The following is a 24,983-nucleotide window of genomic DNA, read 5'->3' as shown; positions in this document are numbered from 1 at the left end:
GAATAGAGTACTTTTAACTCATCAGAGGAAGGGATACATTATTACAAGAGAATTTATAACAGAGGCTCAGAGGTATGACGTGTACAGTTCTTTTTACATATATAGAGTGGAGATACTTTACTTATGATGATGGGAACGGGAAAGATGATAGACAAAAACACATTTACCTTTCAGTTGTAATGATGACACAAAGACAAACAGGTGGATGATAATCCTTTTATTCATATCAGCTGGTTGATTGATGATGGGCAGGGATTCAAGCTTTTTCGATTACATTGTCCTATCTTCCGCCTCCAAGAGGGCGTCAGCTCCCAGTGTAACCGATTCGACTCTCTCTGAGTCTCTTCTCTGACTCTCTGACTCTGACTCGATATATTGGGAATATCCTTTCTTGATGACATCAAAGCATGCCTCACCACGTGAAATTCATTCACATGGATTTTACCTATGTATGTCCAAACACGCTTATTAACAGGAGACTTATGAATATGAGAAGAGAGATGTGGAATACAGTTTTTTTTAACTCATCAGAGGGGAGATAATTCTTTATGATGATGGGGACAGACAGTTAACACTTGAAGTATGTTGCACAAAGTTCGTTTACAAGACATTTGCCTTTCTTTGTTGGAATGACGACACGGAGACAAGCAGTTTACAAATATAAATGATGACTCTTATTCTACTGGTTGATTGATGAATCAGGAATTCAAACTTTAACGATTACATTGTATCTTTCCCTCGTCACTTCAAGAAGGTTTCAGCTAACTCGACTCGACCCTCGTCGACTCTGCCTTGACTCTCACTAAGTCGCTCTCCGACTGCCTGTGTCCTCGAACCCTATCTCAATATATCGAGAATCTCCTTTCTTGATTACGTCAGGGGCCTACTGTTCTACGTTGAATTTATTCACGTGGATTTTACCTATGTATGTCCAAACACACTTTTAGCAAACAAAGAAATTCCTAAATTGAATTGTTCACTATCTAACTTATTTGTTAATTATTATTTCCAACTTGTATTGTCCATTCTTTTAACTGACATAATTACTATATCCAGTTATTTCTAAAACAACGAACAAACGCTACATTCCTAAATTGAATATTTCTTTTAACTCCTGCTTACCGGAGTCGATTCTATCCTTTTTCAAATATAATTTTTAATTACTGGGGTCTCTCCCTTTTTACAGAACAATTGTATCGAAACCTGGCGTTCAGAATAGAATCATTAATTGAATTGGAATCAGAAAAAATATTGGAATCGTTCTATCACTAATGCTAGGACAACGTTAAATTAAATGAGGAACGTATAATTTACAGCATTACCATCTAAGTCTCTATGATATTTGTACGGATCTTTCAAAGCAAAGTGGTTAGGAATGTGACACGGTATCTCGTCTAAATATGATTTCGCCCGCGAGAGCATAGTTTCTACAGCTAAAAGAAGAGCAATCTGGCTTATTAAAAACTGCCCGGGGAAGCCCAGTCAGTATTCCACTGTCAGGGCGCTTCAAGCAGCAAGCAATAAACTCACTTCTCCTGGAAGAAGGATAGATCTCCTAGAACTGCATAGGACCAGAGCCAACCACACCTCGACCAACAGGAAAAAATCATTTCAACTGGCCTAGACTCTGGTGGCTTTGGGACCGAGCGACCTTCCAGAAAATTCAATATCTTTTTGCGCATTTTACCTTTTGATGGTTGATATGCATCTCAGTTCAACGTATAAGAAGGGAGAATGACCACCATCCCTGCTAAACCATGAGACCGATGATAATGTGCTTGATGACGTTATGTGCATCAGCTTGAACCGCTTAACAATACTAACAAATTCATTGCTTGTGTATGAAGACCCGTTGTCATCTGACCATTGCAATAGGTGTGAATGCAGGCGTCATGTAAATGAAAGTACTGGTCAGCCACTGTATACTGATGTATTGCAATGAGTGAGAAAGGAGTTCCGTACTGAAACAATGTTTTTGATGAAGTATTTTGTTAGTATGTTATATAATGACCGGAATACATCCGAGTTCCTCTACACAACAATATGATTGGCTGGTGTAAACCATGAATACAGACGGGCATAGCAACCTGGGAGAAACGTCGGACAATCTGCCAAAAGCTTAAAACTAAAGAATATTATCAGATACGACTACGAACAACGGACTTACTGGATTGTATTACTCCATTACTGTAGCAATAGGGGTTCAGTTGCTTTAAACAAATATATCCTTTGCCGGGACATATCAGTATGTCTGATGTGTGAGACATTTACTAACAGTAACCTTGGTGTCCATATTTATTCTTACTTTGCACATTCTAGCTTTCAGTGGCACATGTTACATAACGTTAAGTTCTAGTGAATTGGGCTTGATGATGTTTTTGCTCTTGAGTCGGTCGACATTTTGAATGCCAACTTTATCTCTACAATTCCAGCATAGCAGTAAACAACCGTGGAAACTAGAACGATCAGATAGTCAACTGGTCATCACTTTTAGAGTAGAATTCTTTATTGTCTTCACCTTAATACCTGGGGGAGACGCACCCCCCAGTCTTCGTTAAGACATGCAGGGAAAGTCTGATATAAAAACCTGATGTCTACAACCTGTTCTGTTTTGTAGCCGCCATTGCACCGACTAAGATTGGCAGTTGTATCAAGAAGTATGGTTGGTTCTACACAAAGCTTTCACCACTATAAACAAATCATGTGTAGATTTCCGAACAACTTAATTTTTGGTGGAACCTCATACGTCGAAATCGAATGGATTATCCGTCAATGTCGTGTAAATATGGAGATTTCTTTTTTACTCACGTTCATCCCTAACGAGGCATATCGCCACTTGGACGTAAGGGGATACTATTTGTGATCATGCTTAGGGAAGACGAACAAGATGTTGGTTTACGTTACATTTAAACTTCTGCGTATCAATACAGCCAGCGAAGCAGGCAGAAGAGAATTCCAAAGTGTAGCTGTTTGAGGGAACGAACCATTAGATTAGAAATCTTTCTGGTATTTAGGGGCCAACAGTGAAGGAGGTGTGATTTTGTTGCTAAGCGGTTTAGTCAGGGTTTTGTATGTCGAGGGGCACAAGTGTAATGAGTTCATCAGAGCACATTGCGTTGGAGCTTAGTTGACAAAGTAGGACTTATTAGAATCTTCTGTGGCAATACTCCTTCATACATGATGGTGGCTTTGTAGAGGTACCGGATACTCTCACGTTTGAGTAGGCTTCTAGTACAATAGATGGAACCTACCTTCTTTGCAGGAGCCTTCGCAATGTCCTCAATGTACTTGTTTCAGTTTATATTGCCCGTGAATGTTTAACAGAGGAGTTTGAAGGAAGAAAGCATTAAGATGTGTGCTCTTCCCATGGATGGTAACATGGCTACTTTGAATGGTTCTACCTGATATTGGCGATACTCCTGACAAATAATCAACCAGCAATAAAAAATATAAGGTATTTTTTTAGAGGCGGCGATCTATGAATTAAAATAAATCACAGACAAATATTTTTATAATGCAAATATGTTGGTTATTCCAAGGGTAAATTTTTGGCATTCATAATTTAAATACAATTTCGGGCAAATGTTATGAAGGGACAGACCCCAGCAAGTAAGAAAGCAAACAAGATAAGTTTGAAAATGATATTTGAAAAAGGTTAGAATTGAACCCAGTAAGAAAACTTGAAAAAAAGAATACATAGTGAAATCCTAGGAATGCAGAACGATTATCATTATAATTATTATTTTTTATTTTATCATTATAAATATTATTTATGTCAAAGATAGATATTTAATTTATGAATGCAGTCGATTGTTTATTCTTTAAGAAATAACTAGATATTAAATGTGTCAGTTAAAAGAATGGACAATGCGAGTTTAGAAAAATCGATTTACAAATAGGTTAGATATTGGACAATTCAAATTGGGAATTCTTTGTTTGCCAAAACTGTGTTTTGGACATACATAGGTAAAATCCACGTGAATAAATTCCACGTGGAACAGCAGGTCTCTGACGTCATCAAGAAAGGAGATTCTCAATATATTGAGACAGGGTTCGAAGTTAGAGATAATCAAAGTCACAGTCACAGACAGTCAGTTAGTATACGAGAGTCTGACAGTGACTTAGTGAGAGCTTATGCCCTCTTAGAGGCGAGAGAGAGGAAGAGGAAACCATGTAGCCGTAAAGGCCTGAATCCCTGACTCCAAAACATCTCCAGCTGGTATTATTAAAGAATCATCTTTGTTCCGAGTCCCCGAAATATATGTTCTCCGCAACATAACATATTCGATTTGGTTGCTGTAATCAGTCTCCTTATCAAGGATCCTAACAAATCTGGGAACCACAAACACAGTGTGAAGGAAAAAAAAGAAAAAGAAAAAAAACAAGCAAAGAAAATATGGTCCTAAAATTGCTAGACGATTTACCATACGGTCATACATGAAAGAAAAAAATGTATTTATAAAAAAGAGACGATATGCCAAAAAACAAAACAAAAAAAACAACCAAAAAAACAAAAACAGCAATAATAAAAAAAAAAAAAGCACACACACGAATATATATTTAAAGCATAATTAAGAAACGGGCCGTAATCGGCTATGAAATATGAACGTGAAACAAGAAGGTCTTTAAAAATGCTAGGTTAGTTAACAAGTATAGGAAAAATGTAAAGAAAGCAAAAAGAAAATTACATACACAAACACGGAAAAATGTATTTCAAAAAGGAAAAGAGAGACAGTCGTAGAAATGAATAAAAACAAACACTCACATACGAAAATGCAAAAACAAAAGATACCGGTCTATGAGTACATTTAGCGTAGAAATCATTGAAATAGATCAATATTAGGTTGTAAGTTGAATTGTTTTGAAATATACACACACACAGATAATGCGGAAAAAGGCATTTTTATATACACATAGATAAAAGAAAAGAAATCGGTGTCATGTATTGCTTGGAAATAGTGTCAATGTCGGAAATTGTTTGGGTTCACCTATCAATCAAAATTTGTAACAATTAGCAAACTTACTGGAATGTACTTTTAAAACAGTGTGTTGTTATGGGAGAATGAGAATGAATACACTTTTATTGAAAAGGCATTTTTGTGTTTATAATTGAACTTTTCAGCTTTCCCGATGTTTTTTTTTTGGCTTTGGAAAAAAATGACAATATTGAATGTTGAGTTTATATAGATGTCCTGTAATCACGTAATTTTTTTGTGTGTTCAAGTGTTTTTAACAGACCTTTTGCAGAAAAAAATATTTTTGAAAAAAGTTATAACTTGAACGTTTTGTCTAGAAGATCATATTTTAAATGTGTTATAAATTGCTTTATGCATGAGAAAATGTAATATCTTTTTTGGAGAAGATGTTACATGATCTTTTGTCGTTTAAACAAATATTGTTAAAAAATTATTTTGAATATATATATATAATGAATTGTATTTGGTGTCAGGAATTCAAGCCATAATTAAGTAGAGATAAATTAAAACGAAAAGCACAGGCTATTAGAAAATAAAAATCAAATGATGATTAAGACGAATGGTTGGCCTAGAAATAAGTTAGAATTTTAGAGAGGGAACAAGAGAAAATTACATAAACGGGTATTTTGAGAGGTTTTCGGATGTGATAAACCAAAAGTAAGAATTTTCTTTTTGTTTTTGTTTTTTGTCCATAACATTTTTCGCAAAAAAAAAGTTAATTGCCAGGGAACAGCACTGAGTGCACCTGTAGAAAAATACAGATGGAAATTTGCGATGTTGTGTGCTTTTAATTTTATAGCTAGCTGTAAATAACGGCTTTGAGCAGATGATAAGTCTTGGCACAATAAATAAAAAATGCAGGCGTTGGAAGAATAAGAGAATTCTTTTGGGTACCAAAGGACATATAATTGTCAGTACCAAGGGCAACTCACATCTATATATTTATAAAACTCAAATGACCTTGTAACGAGTGATGTAACCCACTTTCTGGTTTACGACATCCGGTTGCGCATGCTCGCATAAACATTAATCCATAACAACGTAAATAAATAAACACAAATCACTTCTTTTGCAGATTTTGACCTGCGCACTGAAATATTAACGTTATTATTTCGAAATTATTATTTAACATGGGAAGAGTGGGGGTGTTTTTCAACTATTCTTTATTACAACTATACTGTCGCTATTTTCTTACAATTAAACAACTTTAACCCGTTGACAAATATAAGAACAATTGTAGTAAAGCCAAGACTACTACTACTACTACTACTACTACTACTACTACTACTACTACTACTACTACTACTCTTTATCCGTCCCTTTTCCTTCATTCCTTCCTTCCTGCTTTTTTATTTTTGTTTACTTTTCTAGATACAAAATATTTGTGTGAGAACGGTGAATTTGTTGACACATTTACTAATCTGTTTCAATATTAGTTTTATTTTATTTTATTTATTTAGGTTTTATTTTTTTGCTTCCGGTTTCATTAATTATTTCTTTTTTAGATTTTAAGTTTCTATAACTTGGTTGAAGGATTCCAATATGGGGTTTTCATTCTTATATTTCTCATCGGTAGGTTCATGTGCGTTTTTGCAGCTAAATGACTTTCGTGGGCGTTCGGTTCGTAGGAAAATCATGTTTAATTTCCGATTTGGAGCGATTATTCGGCAAAATAGGTAACTTTACACGAATAGGGAGGATTTTTATTTTCATGTTTGAGTGATCCGTCCGTGAATTTTCATTTTAATATACTTTCATAGAAATGTTTCTGTTATGTAAAAAAAAGACCTATTTTCTTTACGTCACAAGTGTCACGCTCATACATGAATTACATAGCTAATATAACATACTGACCCAACGGGTCACAGGTAGTCTAGTATAGTAATGAGAAGGGGGAAAGGTAAAATATGCCGTAAATACGTAAGAAGAAAAGATATATCCTAATGATATTTTTTAAGGAATGGATGTATGCGGGATATCCCGGTTTTGGAATTTTGGACACTCTGATGGGGAAAAGGGGAAATCACAGAAATCCTCGCTATAGTTAGAATTAATTGCGCAAGTAGAATTTGGCACAAAGGGAAAGGGGGTTATTTAGTTAAGGCGGATATTTCCGCTGTCTTTGTCGAGTTCTAACAGTCCAAGCGAGGAAATCTGAGTGAATCAGTATGAAGACAAAGTATATCTTGATAATTAGCAGCCAACCACAAATATTTAAGTAAATGAGCTTTGATAGATGCCCCAAAAGAAATAAAATAGTTACAAAATGAAACAAAGCTCTAATTAGTAGAATAACCATGAGAAAGAAAGGATCAGAACACATTTGGACGAAGAGTCGTCGATAACGTGAACGGTGGCTTGATTGAGCAGCTGATATGGATCATAGAAGGTACTACCCTACACCCAAAAGGAATATACCAGGGAGATCCTGGTCTAAAGATAATTAGTGTGTCAGTTGGAAAAGGCTGACTAAAAAGTCTTTTTTTCGTGGTGTCTGATCTTTCTTGCCAAGTAGGTGTAAGGATATAAAAAATGTACTGGAATTTAAATATGCATACATTTTTGTGAAAAATGAAAAAGGGAAGGAGGGTTATAAAGGGACAGACCCCAGTAAGTAAGAAGGCAAACTAGATAAGTTTTAAAATGAGATTTGGAAAAGGTTAGAATTGAACCCAGTAAGCAAAGTTTAAAAAGAATGCATATTGAAATCCTAGGCATGCAGAACGATTGCCATTGTTCTGGTAAATAACTAAGTATTATTTATGTCAGAGATAGATATTTAATTTATGAATGCAGTCGATTTTTCATTCTTTAAGAAATAGCTGGATATTAAATATGTCAGTTAAAAGAATGGACAGGAGTAAATAAGTAAAGAAAAATAACGATTAACAAATAGATTAGATATTGGACAATTCAAATTGGGAATTCTTTGTTTGCCAAAAGTTTGTTTTGGACATACATAGGTAAAATCCACGTGCATAAATTCCACGTGGAACAACAGGCCTCTGACATCATCAAGAAAGGAATATTCTCAATATAATGAGACAGGGTTCGAAGTTAGAGATAATCATAGTTACAGTCATAGACAGTCAGTTAGCAGACGACTTAGTGAGAGCAGGGAAGAGGAAACCATGTAGTCGTAAAGGCCTGAATCCCTGTCTCCCAATCATCTCCAGCTGGTATTATTAAAGAATCATCTTTGTTCTGAGTCCCCGAAATATATGTTCCCCGCAGCATAACATTTGGTAACTGCGAATCACGCGTATATGGAATAATCTAGAAGTTTAATTTTCACCAAAATAATGCATTAAATTAGGCTGTGTTTTGGCAATATCGTATAGAACGTTGTCTTCCAAGTGGTATATTGTGTCTAGTTTATCAGCATAAACATGGGATGTAAAAATTCTTCAAAGAAAGTAATCTAATGGGGTTAAATCGCATGAACAAGATAGCTGGTTGATCATTGTGTGATTTATTTTTATTTTTAAAAATTGTACGTAAATACAAGGAATGAACGCTGCACAGGGTTTCTGAATAGTTTCTACTTCATTAATTTCTTACCATATTTTAACAAAAAGTGGAAGACCGCTCAAAATACGAAAAAAGTAATAATTACAAAAACCAATATATATATATATATATATATATATATATATATATATATATATATATATATATATATATATATATATATATATAAGAACAACTAGTTAATGAAACACGTTAAAAAACACTTTGAAAAAGAATTAAAAACATATTCAATTTTAAAAAGGAAGCACAAAATAAGTGGATAGTCCTTAATCCGTGGAGTTTCGTAGAAATACTTTCTCATCAGATCTGATTTTGCTTGCAAACGTATTTAATTAAACTAACAAGTAAGTCATAGATCTTACTTAGTGAAGCAGAGGGAATAGGGTGAAGAAAAAGGCGATTTCACGTGAATGGATAGTCTGGTGAAGGGTAAAATATCGAATACCGGTATATATATATTTGACGATGAAAGAAATATCGGGGAAAACTACAACCCTCTCGATATAAACGACAGATCGAACTTTTAACTTATTAACTTTATAAAAATTAAAAAATTCCAAAGCTTTATGAAAATCAACAAATCTACAACTTATATATAAACGGCTATATGTCTGTCTTCATATTTTCAAACTCTATAACTTCTGAAACTAAAAGTCGCAGAGCGGCACTAGGGGCTCAAATGATTGGATTTTTTATAAGCCGTTCTTTTATGGGTCTTCAGCCGGTTGGTTGGTTGTTTTTGTTTTACGGCATATCAACCCTTTTCGGGTTATTTAATTCCGAATCCAAAGATTTTAAAGAAAAATTTTTTTTAATAGAATATATTTCTTGTTTTCACGTCGGTTTCTATTAAACCCATAGTTGGGACCCTAACAAGTACTACCACTCCGGATCAGAGTGGACATGGGAGCAATGGTAATTAAAGGGTGGCTCCACACTCCCCAAAGCTCACAAGCTGGGGCCTCACCACTGGATATAGTTTAAGGTCATACCCAGGACCCCGATTGAGGGACTTTTACTCTCTGTGGGGGGGGGGGAGGGCAGTCGGCGTATTCTAATGCCCCACCGACAGGGCCAGTCTTCAGCCGGTTAAGATTGTTTTAAAGTTTTTATAAAATGGTTGAAAATTGAAAAAGTCATTTTGTACATTCATTTTAGTCTACTTTTAATTTTTAAATTTATGCAGTTCATTTGCGTGTCAAAATCTGGTACGGTTGTAATGTCGCCAGCTTTGAATGCTACGATTTCAATTCTAGCCGATAGCACCCAAATATACTTTTTTTTTACTTTTGAAATCACAACTCTATAGTAATAATATATACGAAATCTGGACAAATTAAAATATCATATTTAAGTGTATTTTACGACCGGGCAAGGCCACCCCTCCCGCTAGTAAACACCCCCCACACACACACGTATATATATATATATATATATATATATATATATATATATATATATATATATATATCCACATTTCCGGTTTTGAAGAATTTTCAACCTAATCATTCTAATAATTATGGATCGATCTGATCTGAATATTCTTACACCAAGTTTGTAGATTTACCTACGCCAACACTATGGAATTACTGATTTTATAAATTTTCAACTTCTTTGATTGGATCTTGTTAGTATTTGACTACATCTTAACATCTGGACATCAATTTAAATATTCTTTTGCATCTTTATATACTTTTATATATTTTTTCAGACACTACATGCTTTCGAACTTTGCAGCTTTCAATTTTGTTTGTTGCTAACTAGCAATGCTATAGCAAGTCTAAAAGTAGGATTTTGTTAAATAGCAATGCTATTGCAAGTCTATAACAAATATCATTTCCTAACTAGCAATGCTATAGCAAGTCTATAAAAAATATCATTTCCTAACTAGCAATGCTATAGCAAGTCTATAACAAATATCATTTCCTAACAAGCAATGCTATAGCAAGTTTATAAAAAAAGCTTTTGTTAACTAGCAATGCTATAGCAAGTCTATAAAAATGACATTTGCTAATTAGGAATGCTATAGCAAGTCTATAAAAAGATGTTTACTAACTAGCAATGCTATAGCAAGTCTATAAAAATGACATTTGCTAAGTAGAAATGCTATAGCAAGTCTATAAAATAGTCATTTGCTAACTAGAAATGCTATAGCAAGTTTATAAAAAAGGCTTTTGCTAATTAGCAATGCTATAACCACTCTATAAAAAGATATTTGCTAACTAGCAATGCTGTTGCATGTATATAAAAAGGCTTTTGTTAGCTATTCTTCGCTTAATAATATAGCCAAATTTTGGAAATTCTATGGAATAATCAAATAATTTACTATTTCAAGTACGGCCAAGGATGGAATACTGTTGCCATATCTGGGCAGGAGCTGCCAAAAATAGCCTATCATGCCTTGACAGAGTACAAAATAGACTTCGTGGTTTAGTGGGGGATGCCCTTTTCTCTACCCTGCAACCCCTCTCCCACAGAAGAGACGTTGCGAGCCTATCCTTGTTTTATCGTTATTTTCATGGCAGGTGCTCGTCTGAACTCCAATCTCTGGTCCCCCCTCGCCAAACTTTCACGAAAATCACCCGTCTAGCTGAATCCACTGTGAAAAATTTCCCCCACTCTATATCTGTGCCTAAATCAAAACGCGGATTTCATGAGCAAAGCTTCTTTCTTAGAACTGCACGCCTGTGGAACTCTGTTCCGTCTGCCTGCTTCCCTCCGGACTACAACTTGGATGTCTTCAAGTCTAATGTTAACAAATTCCTAATGAACCGCCCCCCTAATTAAACACTTCATAAAATCTCCTCACTAACGTGATGTACTTGCAATAACCCTTATCCCTGAGTGGCTTCCGGGCCTTGATAATTGGTGATCACTGTGTAAAAAAAAAAAAAAAAAAAAAAATATATCCTGTATTCCCTATTTATGAACAATACATTTTAAGTCATATTTTGCATAATTTAATTCTTCTTCTTTTTATTTCTTCTTTAAATTGTTTTTATTTATTTGTTTTTATCCATATATGCAATTTTATATGTTTTTCAGTATATCAATAATTTTTTCTTCCATATAAAATAATTATGAGTTAATAAATATAAATTATTTCTCGATTTTTTTTCCAGGGATTTTGATGATTACGTGGCTGGATTCGGCAACTTCTCCGGCGAATTCTTCCTCGGTTTGGAGAATTTGCATCTTTTGACTAAAGACAAATCCTACACCCTTCGCGTCGACGTTAAGGGGGCCAGTGGGAAATGGTATTATGCCGTCTACGAGGACTTCAGCCTCTCGGACGAACAGGACGAATATCGACTCCTTGTTGGCAATATGACAGATGGAAACTTTTTTGACGGACTTGAAAATGGCCGCAACCAACAATTCTCGTCATCTGACCGTGACAATGATGAATGGGTTAACGGTAACTGTGCACACCATTTCGGTGGTGGCTGGTGGTCCAGTACATGCAACACCAATCTCAACCAAGGATGGTGCCGCTCCGGATGCCTTCAGTGGGCCTCGAAACGTGTGGTCAGTTCAATCATGCGCATAAAGCCTACAGATGCCGTCGTTCCAGAGGATGTTTCCGAAAATCCAAACCCCGGTGGTCTCACGCTGGATGAAACCCCTGCGTAATGAAACAGTATAGTTTTTTTTTTTTTTAAATAACTTTTGGACTTTCAATAAAATAAAAAAAAAATTAAAAATAAATAAAAAAATTAAAAATTTCATTAAAGAATAAAAACAGATTCGGCAAAAAAAAAAAAATTATAACAACGATAAGAATATCAATAAAAACGCAAAACTAAATCCGAATAAAAAATAAAAGACAAAAAATTGTCGTCAACAACGCTAAAAGTGGAAATGAAAACTGAAAGAATAATAACAGCTAAGGAAAATACTAATTGAGTTATATTGACTATAATTTTGCTGGACACTGCAAATAACATTAGCATTTGTCCATGCATTCATCTAATAAAAAAAAAAACCAAAAAAAAAACCTATGATTTTTAATGAAACGATTGGTGCAATAAATTTTGTCAGTTTATTTTCTGTCCGGGAATAATTTTGTTTTATTGCATTTTCTGAGGCTGAAAACATAAAGACACTTAAAGAGAAACACAACATCACCTTCTACTGTTACTAAGATTATTAATAAAAAATTACTATAATAACAACAGCATAATTATTATAATTATTATATTATTATGATTACTGAACAGCTTTCACGGATTCTTCTTATACTGAACTGCAAACAATTCCACCAAATACTTATACAGCCTTCCTACGTCTTTTAACTTAACGATGCTAAAGATTTTCATAAGAAACAGTAATATATGATTTGAACGAAACACGACTTACTAAAATGGCAGTTAATTTAAAGTTAATAACTATCACAATGGATAATATAAAAAGAATAAAATGGCGGTGAAAATGGATACCTTGATGCCATTTTGAGTTTATCCAGAAGTAAGTAGCCGAGGAAATACTCTTATAGTCAGTGAAGCCGCTGATTGGTTTTAGAATCTACTTCGAAAGAGACTGGATTCGATTACCCAGAAGCAAACCGCACTAGATTGGAGAGCTGGCGCAGCTCAATCTTACTACACTCTGACCAAGTGCACTTGCGTGCTCTTGTGGATATCAAACACTCAAAGTATTAGTAAAGCCAATGGGGCGTATATTTTACCAAAAGAAGAATGGCAAATTTTATAGTAATTTGTAAATAAATAATCTAAGCATATCTCAAATCTCAGAGTATATTTATTTTTTCTTATTTAGTTCTGCTAATGATGAAAATTATTTTACATGTTGCGTGTTTTTTATACTTTTATTTCGCATGTTGTATGTTTTTAGGCTTTATTTTGCATGTTATATGTTATTAGACTTTCATTTTGCATGTTATATGTTTAATACTTTTATTTTGCATGTTGTATGTTTTTAATACACTTTTGCATGTTGTATGTTTTTAATACACTTTTACATGTTGTATGTTTTTAATACATTTATACTTTTATTTTGCATTATTGTATGTTTTTAATACATTTTTTTGCATGTTGTATGTTTTTATACTTTTATTTTGCATGTTGTATGTTTTCAATAATTTTTTGCATGTTGTAGGTTTTTAATAATTTTTTGCATGCTGTATGTTTTTAATAATTTTTTGCATGCTGTATGTTTTTAATAATTTTTTGCATGTTGTAGGTTTTAAATAATTTTTTGCATGTTGTAGGTTTTTATACTTTTATCTTGCATGTTGTATGTTTTTAATAATTTTTTGCATGTTGTATGTTTTTATACTTTTATTTTGCTTGTTGTGCGTTTTTATTCTTTTGTTTCTGTTAGTCCGTTTGTTTTTATACGTCATGCCTTTACGTTGTTTTTTTATATTTGTAAACTACTGAAATACAGCTTTATGGGAAGTGACTCTGATTGTGATAATATAGACGTCTCTCTCTCTCTCTCTCTCTCTCTCTCTCTCTCTCTCTCTCTCTCTCTCTCTCTCTCTCTCTCCACAGAGCCAGCACTCCACAAAGTATTAGAAAGTGATTTATAAAAAAGAAAATGTCGGAAGTAAAAATAGTCATTAAAATAGTTAGAAATGATTTATCAAAGAGCATAAAGATAAGATGAATACTCGAAAGTAATATGGTTAATCAGCTGGGAATGACCGAGTAGACATAGAATTTCCGATTCTGAAGTCAATATATCTAAAGTTAGAAATAGAGACTCCGTCAAATACCATCATGGCAAGTAAAAAAAGGATTGAACAAACTATCATGATAAAGGCTTTTGTATCAGCCCAAAATTAGAAATTTTGAATAAATAAATATTCATTTAAAAAATAAAAATAATGCATGTGTCTGATATTTTAACCGTCATGCCTTTAATTATATTTAGAGTTAATTTTACGCCAGTTTTCAGTTTGCGACAGTTGACAGTTTGCGGCTCGGAGCACATTAGGCAGAGTGTTAGCGTATGAGGTTATGAACTGATCAATCGATAAAGATGCCTCGACGGATAGCTATCAATAGACAGGGTTTGGTAGTTCTTTATCGAAAACTGATTTATACACGATCTGTCAGAGTTGTGTTTCTTTTGTGAGCTTTGCATCGTTTAATTCTTTTGCACTTGTAAATCAACTCTCATGCCATTGGCGATCGCCAAGATGATACGGCCATGAAGAAGTAGAACAGCTATATGAGAAGAAAACTACGGCAACGTGCGACGAGGTCGGCAGTTGGTGAGATTCCTTTCTAATACATTTATATACGGCATAATCACGTTGACACACCGTTTCTCGTCGGATCTCCAAAGTTAAGCAACGATGAGCCTGGTCATTAAAAGATGAGTGGCTATTTGGAAATAGCAGATAATATGTATGCTTTTCGTTTATCTTGGCATTGTTTTCAGTTGTCCCGAATTGTTTACTTGCTACTGGTATTTAATAGTGCCGACTTAGGAGATTGCACAACTCTTGCCACAAAAATTTCCCGCGCAACTCACAGTATCATCTGCAATGTTCATGGTATTCATCAAAATCGATAGATGGACATCATAATATATTTAATTACTTCCGAATGTTGAGGGAAGGAAAGGGTTATAAAAGACAAAAGCCTTTAAATGACCAGAACAATTTCTTTTTTTATGTTTACTATATATATATATATATATATATATATATATATATATATATATATATATATATATATATATATTATTCGGAAGTTTGAAATGATCGAAAATAGAATTAATAGACAAAAAAACGTCTATTTTATTTAATGAAATATACTATAGAGAAAAAAATGCTGCCTATATATATATATATATATATATATATATATATATATATATATATATATATATATATTTGTTAATACATTTTCACCCCAAACAAGGCACATTGCCACTTTGGTGTAGGGGGCTACTATCAGGGACATAAGCTACTGGGGTACTATGTAGGGAATTGGACAGTAAGATGTCGGTTCACGTTACACTTGAACTTCTGCATGTCAGTACAGTTGGGGAAACTTAGGACCCGGAATGGAATTCCAAAGTCTAGCGGTTCTGAGGAAGAAACAACTGGAGTAGAAAGCTCTCCTACATCTAGGGATCTCCACTGTGTAGGGGTGGGATTTAGCTGCTTGTCGGGTTTGCCGAAGGTATTTACGTCGTGGGGGAACAAGTGCTTGCAGTTCGTCAGAGAATTCACCATTAAAATACTTATAGAACAAGCAGAGAGACGCAAAATTTCGTCGGTGGGACAGAGGCTGCAGCTTAGATGACAGCTCAGGACCTATCAGGTTGGCGATTCTCTTTTGAACCTTGTCTAGGAGAAAGAGACTAGTGGCAGATACACCAGCGCAAATATGACAACAATACTGCATACATGGGCGAATGGTAGCCTTATAGAGGTATAGGATACTTTCGGGCGTTAGTAGCTTTCTAGCATGGTAGAGAGAACCTACCTTCTTCGCAACGGTCCTGGAAATGCTCTCAATGTAATTGTTCCAACTCATGTTTCCTGTGAACGTTAGGCCGAGGAGTTTAAAAGATGTACTTTCAGATTATGAATCTTTGGCCATTGCTATTGGTGGTAGAGAATGTTTCTTGTAATTATCGAAGGAAACAAGTTTAGTCTTGGCAGCATTGAATGTGACCATCCATTTTTGTCCCCATTCTGCTACAGATTGGAGGTCACCCTCTAGTGTTTCTGCCATTTCTTTAGATATGTGTTCTTTTGTTTTCCTGTCATGCCTGTTATAGAGCGTGATGTCATCAGCATATATATCCATCTCAGAGGCAATTTTGTCGGGGAGGTCATTTATGAATATTAGGAATAATAGAGGTCCAAGGCACTCCTGCATTTATATCATATTGTTTAGATGTACGACCATCGAGGACGACCTGGATTTTTCTCTTATCTAAGAAGGATTTAATTATGTTAAGTATTCTTCCAGGGATACCGCATGATTTGATTTTTCTGAGAAGACCTTCATGCCATACACTGTCAAAAGCCTTAGATATGTCTAGAGCTATCGCTCTACCCTCCCCCGCTTTGTCTAGTGAATATATATACGCTCAGAGATCACAGTTAGGATGTGTGCCGAGGAACGGGCTTGCCTAAATCCATATTGTTGGTTGGTCAGAAGTTTAGCATCTGTAAGGTGATGGACTAGAGCTTGGTTAATTATGGACTCAAATATTTTGGCGAAAAGTGGGAGGAGGCTAATGGGAGGAATAATAGAATAAAAGATGTACGACCGTCAAGAACAAACTGGATTTTTCTCTTATCAAAGAAGGATTTAATTATGTTAAGTATTCTTCCAGTGATACCGTATGATTTGATTTTCCTCAGAAGACCTTCATGCCATACCCTGTCAAAAACCCTAGATATATCTAGAGCTACCGCTCTGCCCTCCCCGGCTTTGACCAGTGAATGGTTTATACGTTCAGAGATTACAGTTAGGATATCTGCTGTGGAACGGGCTTTGTAAAAAGTAAAATATAAATTTTTTCAGACTCAGAGTAACTATTTAAAAAAAAAAATGAGATAAACTAATCAACCGACCAAAAGATGACTTGATAGAGAACTATGAATGATCAGGGTTTAAGGGGTTCTTTATCACGCACACACACACACACACACACACACACACGCACACACAAACGCACACACACGTACGCACGCACGCACACACACACACGCACACACACACTCACACACACACACAGTGGACAACTAATTCATACGCAATGTATTGCAGTTGCTTTTGCTCTTTTGAGTTTGCGTTGTTTTATGCATTAACTCCTATTAATCCATAACTTTGAACGGATACCATAATACTTAGTTCGCTGTGCATAACAAAGATCCATACAAAATTTCAGCAGATCAGTGCAGTTTTTGAGAAAAAAATGGCACAGACAGAGAGACAGACTAAGAGAAAGATAATACAGATTATCCTCCAAAATACCATCATTTTGTTATTTATGTATTTTCACTGTTCAAACTTCATCTTAAATTTTTAGCTAAGAATTTATGTTAAATAGTACCAGTTTACAACATGACATAGGCAGGTACGTAAGTGGATAATAATAACACAATGTATAAGCCTCAGACGTACCTCTCCACCATACTGTGTATCGATACTCTATGGCTGACTGGGATAGTTTTCGTACATTTATATCAGATCTACCTATGCGTTCCATGTTTAAAAATAATGTGTTCTCTATAGTATTAGACCTGACAGAATGGTTAATTGTAGATATAGACCGCTTCATACGTTCCAAAATATTCCAGCAAAAACCTAACAGCTAGTTGTGGTTCTCTCCGGAATGTGCTGCTGTCATTGCGCACAGAAATCAATTTTTCAACGTAATAGATATACTGAGACTAAAACCGCTTTCAGGAGTGTCACTAAAAGAGTAATAAAGAACGCGAGAGAGTTGTATGCTCAGTCTGTTAAGCCCAAAGTAGCTTAGCAGCGGCTTGGTTCCCACCAGTTTTGGCAAATAGCAAATAGGGTCCTGAACAGAAACATGTGCTCTATCCCAACCATCATCAATGGACCTGGCGTTAACCCCCTTTATTTCCAACTGTATCAGAAAACACGCTATGCGACATACAAATATCTGTGCGTGATGTTGCCAAGCTAATAAAAAAAATACTTGATTCCAGTAAAACAACTGGCCCTGACGGCATTCCAATTATAGTGCTGACAAATCTTCAACCGGAACTAGTTCTCATACTTACAAAGCTGTTTAAGCGTTGTTTTAAGGAGAAATGCTTCCCATCACCGCTGGAAAACCTCATCAGTTTGCCCTGTATTTAAGAATTCAGGTTATCGGACATCTTCCTCTCAGTACAAACCAATTAGTCTCCTGTGCGTCATGAGTAAGTTGCTAGAATCTAGAGAAGTAGTCAATCACCTCAGTAAAAATAACCTTCTTAGTGACATGCAATATGGTTTTCGTTCTGCTAGATCTACAGCAGATGTGTTAACGGTTATATCTCAAAGAATTAGTTAATCTCTTGACGGAGGCTTCCTTTCTATCGCAATCGCTCTTGACATCTTGATAGGGTATGGCATAAAGGTTTTCTTCATAAGATATCCAGCTACAGTATAGCTGGAAATGTTTTTCCAATTATAAAATCATTTCTGTTGGATAGGTTCATAAGAGTATGTTACATGATAAGGGCTGTCCCCTTTTCATGTAAGTAAAAAAATAGGGAATTAGTTAAATGTAAATATGAAATAGGATAGTCAAGGATTCGAACTTGCGAAGCTAGACTTGGAATTGAGAAATCCAATCATAAGTTAAAATAAACACAGAATGTTATTATAAATGGAATGTCCAGTTAAATTGTGGATTCTATTAAAATATTTAATAAATACAAATTTGTCTGGAAACTATCCACATTCTTAGAAAGAATGTATAATAAAAATATGGGTTACAAAATTAGACAAGTAGGTTAAATTCATTTGTAAAACAACAAAGACAATGGGAAATTTCCTGGTCGTCAGAAATGGTTTCAAAACGTGCAAATCGCGCATATTGGAAACACGTGAGTTGTGGTCACGTTGACCAGACATATGTGTGACGTCAGGGCAGAAATGATTTCTTAAAATAGGAGGGTTCGAAGTTAGTTAGGGGAAGAAAAGAGAAGAGAATCAGATCAGTCAGATCAGAGAAGCAGAGAGGTTCAGACGGATTCTCGGTTAGAGTCAGGGCACCCTCTGGAAGCGAGAGGTTTTTGAAGTAACCATGTAAACAACTTTGGATCCCTGAAATACAGAATCATGTCCGACCGGTCGAAGAAATAAACGTATCATCATGTGTTTTTATAACTGCCGTCTTGTGTTGTGTCATTCTACCAAAAACAAAGGTAAAGTGAAATTGTATTAATATGAACTTTGTGTTTATAAAAATGTACAACTGTCAAAACGTAAATGTCAAACGCACTCTCGGTTTATCTATCAAGATATTCATTAATCTCTTCTCATTGAATTACAGGCTGGTGCTTCTGTAGTAATCTGTACCTGTCTGTCTCGTTATATATAAGAACTGTCTCTCTCTTTATATGTACCCTGTCTCTATATCTCACCAATGTCTCCATCTCTCAACAATATGAACACCCAAGAAACATGAAGACTCCTAAGACTGTCTCGATAACACACTAAGACTCTTACTAACATGAACAACAACAAATATATAAGTCGTCATCTAAATAAGAACAACGTAACATACTCTCATATTTGGTACCTTCTAAAATAACACCCAGTACGTAACAAGTAGTGGTTAATGGGTAGAAATCAGAAGCGCACAGTATTAATGCTGGAGTCCATAAGTGGTCCATTCTGGGCCCAACTATCTTCCTGATCTACATCAATGATCTTCCAAATAACATCCTAAGACCATTCGTTGACGATACTACCATCTATGGCAACACATCAAAGGCTGTAAATGACCAAGTTCTCTCTGACCCTCTCTCCTCTGATCTTGAGCACGTGGAAGAATGGGGAAAGAGGTTACTTTTAATGCATCTAATAAAGCTCCTATTCTTACTTCATCACCTCTCTGATCCCCATCTGGCATCACTTCGTCTTCGGGAGGTTCCATGTTTTGACAAGCTTCTGGGCATTACCTTAATTCCTGATCTGAAATGGAAAACATACATCAAATCCGTTGCCAAGGTCGCTGGAAAAATGGTGGGATCCTTCTACCGCTGCAGTAGATATCTCAGTTATGATGCAATTCTCTACCTATATAAAAGCCAGGTACGTCCAAGGATGGAGTACTGTTGCCAGATCTGGGCAGGAGCTGCTAGAAGCAGTTTATCCTGTCTTGACAGAGTTCAAAATAGACTTCGTAGCTTAGTTAAGGATGCCCTTTTCTCTTCCCTGTATAATCTTTCCTACAGAAGAGACATTAGGAGCCTGTCTCTGCTTTATCGTTACTTTCATGAAAACATCGATTCGGAAGTTCGAAAACAAAATGAAATGAACATTACTTTTATCATGACAATTTGCAAGGAATTAACTATTAACAAACGATTAAAATTGCTTTGTTTAAAAAAAAAATAAATAAATAAATAAAATAAAAAAATAAAAATAAAATAAATAAATAAATAAATAAAAAACGAAATAGATAAAACCTTTAAACTGTCGAATAACAATTCACGGCTTTAAAATTCTTAACAAAATCCCAGTTAATTAAAAGATTGAAATTCATTCCTTGACCTTCGGGCCAAGATCACATAATTCTTATTTATTACTTATTTGTTGTGTTATTTGACCAATAACGTCGTGTTATTTATTTCTGGGATTTTCGGTGAATTTTATTCACGTACGCATGGAAAAAATAAAAGAATTAATAATTTTGTTTCATTTTAGTAAGAAAGAGAACGAATTAGTAATTCGTTCTTACTAAAATAATAACAGGAGAAATACATAACTACTAATAGTAAAAATAAAGTTCGTTTCCTTTTGTTTTCAAGTTTCCAATTCGATGTTTAAGTTTGATGGACGCGGACGATTTTTTCGCAGTGATATGGCCAGAGTATTTCGATGTCGACATTTACCAATATCACCCCCCCTCAAATAAAAACCTTCCATGAAACAAATACATGGATGGGTACTTGCGGTCTTCTGCCCCCGTGCTGAAATAATAACTATTATTTTGAACGCCATTCATAACATGAGGGAGGGGAGGGTGTTTGGTAGCTATTCTGTGCTTCCACCTAACAATCTATATATATAAAAGCGAAAATGTATGTATGTATATATGTATGTATGTATATATGTATGTATGTATGTTTGTGTGTATGTTTGGATGTCTGCTAAAAACTTTCGACAGACGCGACGAAAATTCACAAACTCGATATCACATTGAAGCTCCATCCTTTGCTCGAAAAATATCGAAAAATTGGCCAAAAACGTTAACTTTTTCACCCCGAAATCGACAATTTGCGACAGTGGGGGGATCAATAAAAACGGTCCTCTCGTGACAATGACCGATTCTACGCATGCGTCAGATGACGCCGTGACCTGATTTACTTTAAATAGTTGAAAAACCGAACAAATTTGATATACGTCGTTTTAGCTCAGTTGATTAAGGCCTTGGTTCATTATCGTTTTGGGTTCGAATCGTGGTGTGAGATGGTCTTTTTTTTTAAATTTAAATATTGAACCAGTGTTTCGTTTTTCTGCTTTTTTTTTACTTCGCTTATTATAAGCGACACCCAAAAACACCCGGGAACCCACCGATTTTTTAAATTTTAATATCGAAACAGGTTTATTGAAGCCATTTTTCACGTGTTCGTTTTTCTGTTTTCATCGTTCGTTTGCTTTACGTTAGTTTTTTCCCGCTTAAGTGCTAACGTTGTCTACGTCGTCGTCGTAGTCGTCGTCGTCGTCGTAACCCTCGTCGACCTCCGGCTGCGCACCTGTCAATTTCGTTCTTAAATAAATTCAAACATCTTTCATTAACTCATTCTGGCTGGCCGATTTTATTTTCAAACTTCGCCTCAGGGCTTCGGGTTCGATCCTACCCCCCGAGTTCTTTTATATTTAACCCCCAACACACACACACCTCCAAACACCCGCGCAACGCCGGGTACCACTCGCTAGTTTATTAATAAAAAAAATATCATGAAGCTTGAATTTAACCTGATTAAACTATTTAAAATTAGCGAGCTGGCAAAGATACACAATCAGTGGTGTCTATTCCGAAAGCCGTTCTTAATATGGGTAGTTTCTATCAATCTAACCAGGTCAAATACAGTGAGAATCCCTAAATTCTAAAAAAATCTGTTTATACTTTCTATTCTTATTCTAATGGACAATTTTTCTTACTTTTATTATTGCATATGGATTCACGCATTCCCTTATTTGCTTTTTTTAGATTCAAACACTACCTGCAGGCTATCAACAACTATAGTTTACTTTTTTGCGTTGGGGGGAGGGCTTACACCGAGCAACGCTGGTTAATGGGTCCTGCTAGTATAAAAAAAGATGTACTTAATGATTATAATATAACAATTATTTTGCTAAAATCTTCTTTTGAAACTCGGCGGATTTAGAAATTCTTTAGATTTCTATTTGAGTATCCTGCTGAATAAAAAATATCGTGTGAATTATAATTTACAAAACAGATGACGTGTGCATTCTTAGAACGAGGAAACCATTCTTAGAACGAGGAAACCAATTCTTAGAACGAGGGAAACCATTCTTAGAACGAGGAAACCATTTAAATATTAGTGTAGGATTCTTCTGACTTTTTCCCATTGTGAGAAAAAGAGATGAACGCAGGCAATTCGCACTGAACGTTTTTAACCATCTAAAAATGTGTGTAATCGACACCACCCACACATGATAGTCATCTTGTTTGATCAAGTAAAACCACCTCTCCACTGTCACGATCGAGACAAAAGTCAATCCTTTTTCCTTTGAATCATTATTGGTCTAAAAATGTTCGCTTTTTTTTCTTTCCTTTTAAAGTTGCCATTGGCTATGACGTCATTTACAGTGACGTCATCGGAGCTTCTGTTAAATGCCAGTTTCCATGGATACTTGATAAACTATATGGAACAAATGTCATTGAGTGGCTGGTAAAAATGAAAAAAATCTTCTTCTTCTTCTTCTTCTTTTTTTGTTTTTAAATTTCATTTTTTCTTTTTGTTGCCATTTTTATTTGATGTTCACCATCGGTTAAAGGAAACCCCGCAGAAACTCCCAGAAAAAAAAAAAAAAAAAAACATGGATCAAAGAGATTTTGTTAAAAATAGTTCAGATAAGACACTTTTTTCTCTTTCTTTTTCTCTCTGGTTAGCAGCCCGTCTCTCCTCCTCTATCTTTCTTAATATTCTCTCTCTTTCTCACACACACACACACACACACACACACACACACACACACACACACACACACACACGTATATATATATATATATATATATATATATATATATATATATATATATATAGTAGCATTTTAGCCTGGCGTTGCACGGGTGTTTGGAGGTGTATGTTCAGCAAATAAATAAATAAAAGCGATCAATTTTTTTAGCTTTGACCCCTATTATGACCCCTTAATATTTATTATTTTTGGCTCAAATCAAGTTATTATGTTAGATCCATGTCCAAGGAACCTATATCTAAAATTTTAGACCCAAGTGTTTAGGCCCAAAATTGTCGGAGGACTTTGGTAGAGTTCTCAAAGGTCAAATCGTTAAATGTTGACCCCTTAACAGCCAAATTTCTGGCCGAAAACCGAGCGCAAAGATTTTCCCAAATCCCAGTACCCTGTAAATCAAATTTCGAGTCTGTAGACTTAAAAAAGAGTTATTGCGTAGGGAAATGCACACACACACAAACACACACACACACACACACACACACACACTTACGTTCACTTATATATATATCTATATATCTATAAAAGTGAACGTGTCTGTCTGTGTGTCTGTCTGTCTGTGTGTCTGTGTGTCTGTCTGTCTGTGTACATTTCCCTACGCAATAACTCTGTCAATTTTTAGTCTATAGACTCGAAATTTGAAATACCGGGTACTGAGATTTGGGAAAATCGATGTGACGGGTGTCAGCCAGAAATTTGGCTGTTAAGGGGTCAAATTTCAACGATTTGACCTTTAAGAACTCTACCAAACTCCTCCGACAATTTTGGGTCTAGACACTTGAAATTTTAGATATAGGTTCCTTGAACCTGGATATAACTTAATAAAGTGTTTTGAGCCCGAAACTATAAATTTTAAGGGGTCATAATAGGGGTCAAAGTTTTAAAAAATTAACCATTTTTTTTGTTTTTTTGCTTTTTTAGCACAGCATACACCTCCAAACACCCGAGCAACGCCGGGCACCCCTGCTAGTATATATATATATATATATATATATATATATATATATATATATATATATATATATATATATATATAGGGTGATCCCCAAAAAACAAAAGCTAAATGGAGGCCATCTAGAACATATGCTGTAGAACGGAGAAAAAAAGGCCAAAGACCTTAGTGTTTTGATGTGATGTTTTGAATATAATAAACTAGTTATGACCAAAGTTTCATTTCATTCGGACTATGAAACGGGGCTTAATTAGAGCTGGGGCCCGTTTTGTTTGGGTCACCCTGTGATTACTACTAGCATGCCGCTGGAGTTGCCCGGAACTAAAATACGCTTAAATATGATATTTTAATTCATGCGGATTTCGTATTTATTATCGCAGAGACAATTCTGTATTGATTACTATATTGCAACCAACATATAGTAGTGGTGGCCCGGCGTTGTCCGGTCGTAAAATATGCTTAAATATGACAATTCATTTCATGCAGATTTCATATCTATTATTATAAAAACGATGCCATGTACATTATTATATTGTGCCCGATGTATAATAGTGATTACAAAAGTAAAAAAGGGTGTCGTTTAATCAATCTGATAATTATGTACGAATACAG

The 24,983-nt window shown here is 35.1% G+C and overlaps 1 protein-coding gene across 1 annotated transcript in view; it reads left to right on the top strand.

The window, feature by feature from the left end:
* The window catches only part of LOC145248291 (uncharacterized), a 34,999-nt gene extending 22,570 nt beyond the window's left edge, over positions 1 to 12,429 (top strand). Inside the window, exon 3 of the mRNA XM_080110168.1 lies at positions 11,630 to 12,429. Coding sequence (XP_079966294.1) covers positions 11,630 to 12,140 — 511 coding nt within the window. The 3' untranslated portion in view covers positions 12,141 to 12,429. The remainder of the gene's footprint in view (positions 1 to 11,629) is intronic.
* The last annotated feature ends 12,554 nt before the right edge of the window (positions 12,430 to 24,983 follow it).

This window comes from Euprymna scolopes, chromosome 26, assembly GCF_053919585.1.
Source record: "Euprymna scolopes isolate OS-2025 chromosome 26, ASM5391958v1, whole genome shotgun sequence".
NCBI lineage: Eukaryota > Metazoa > Mollusca > Cephalopoda > Sepiida > Sepiolidae > Euprymna > Euprymna scolopes.
Note: the sequence above shows the minus strand (reverse complement) of the source record. Positions and strands in the feature narration are given on the sequence as shown.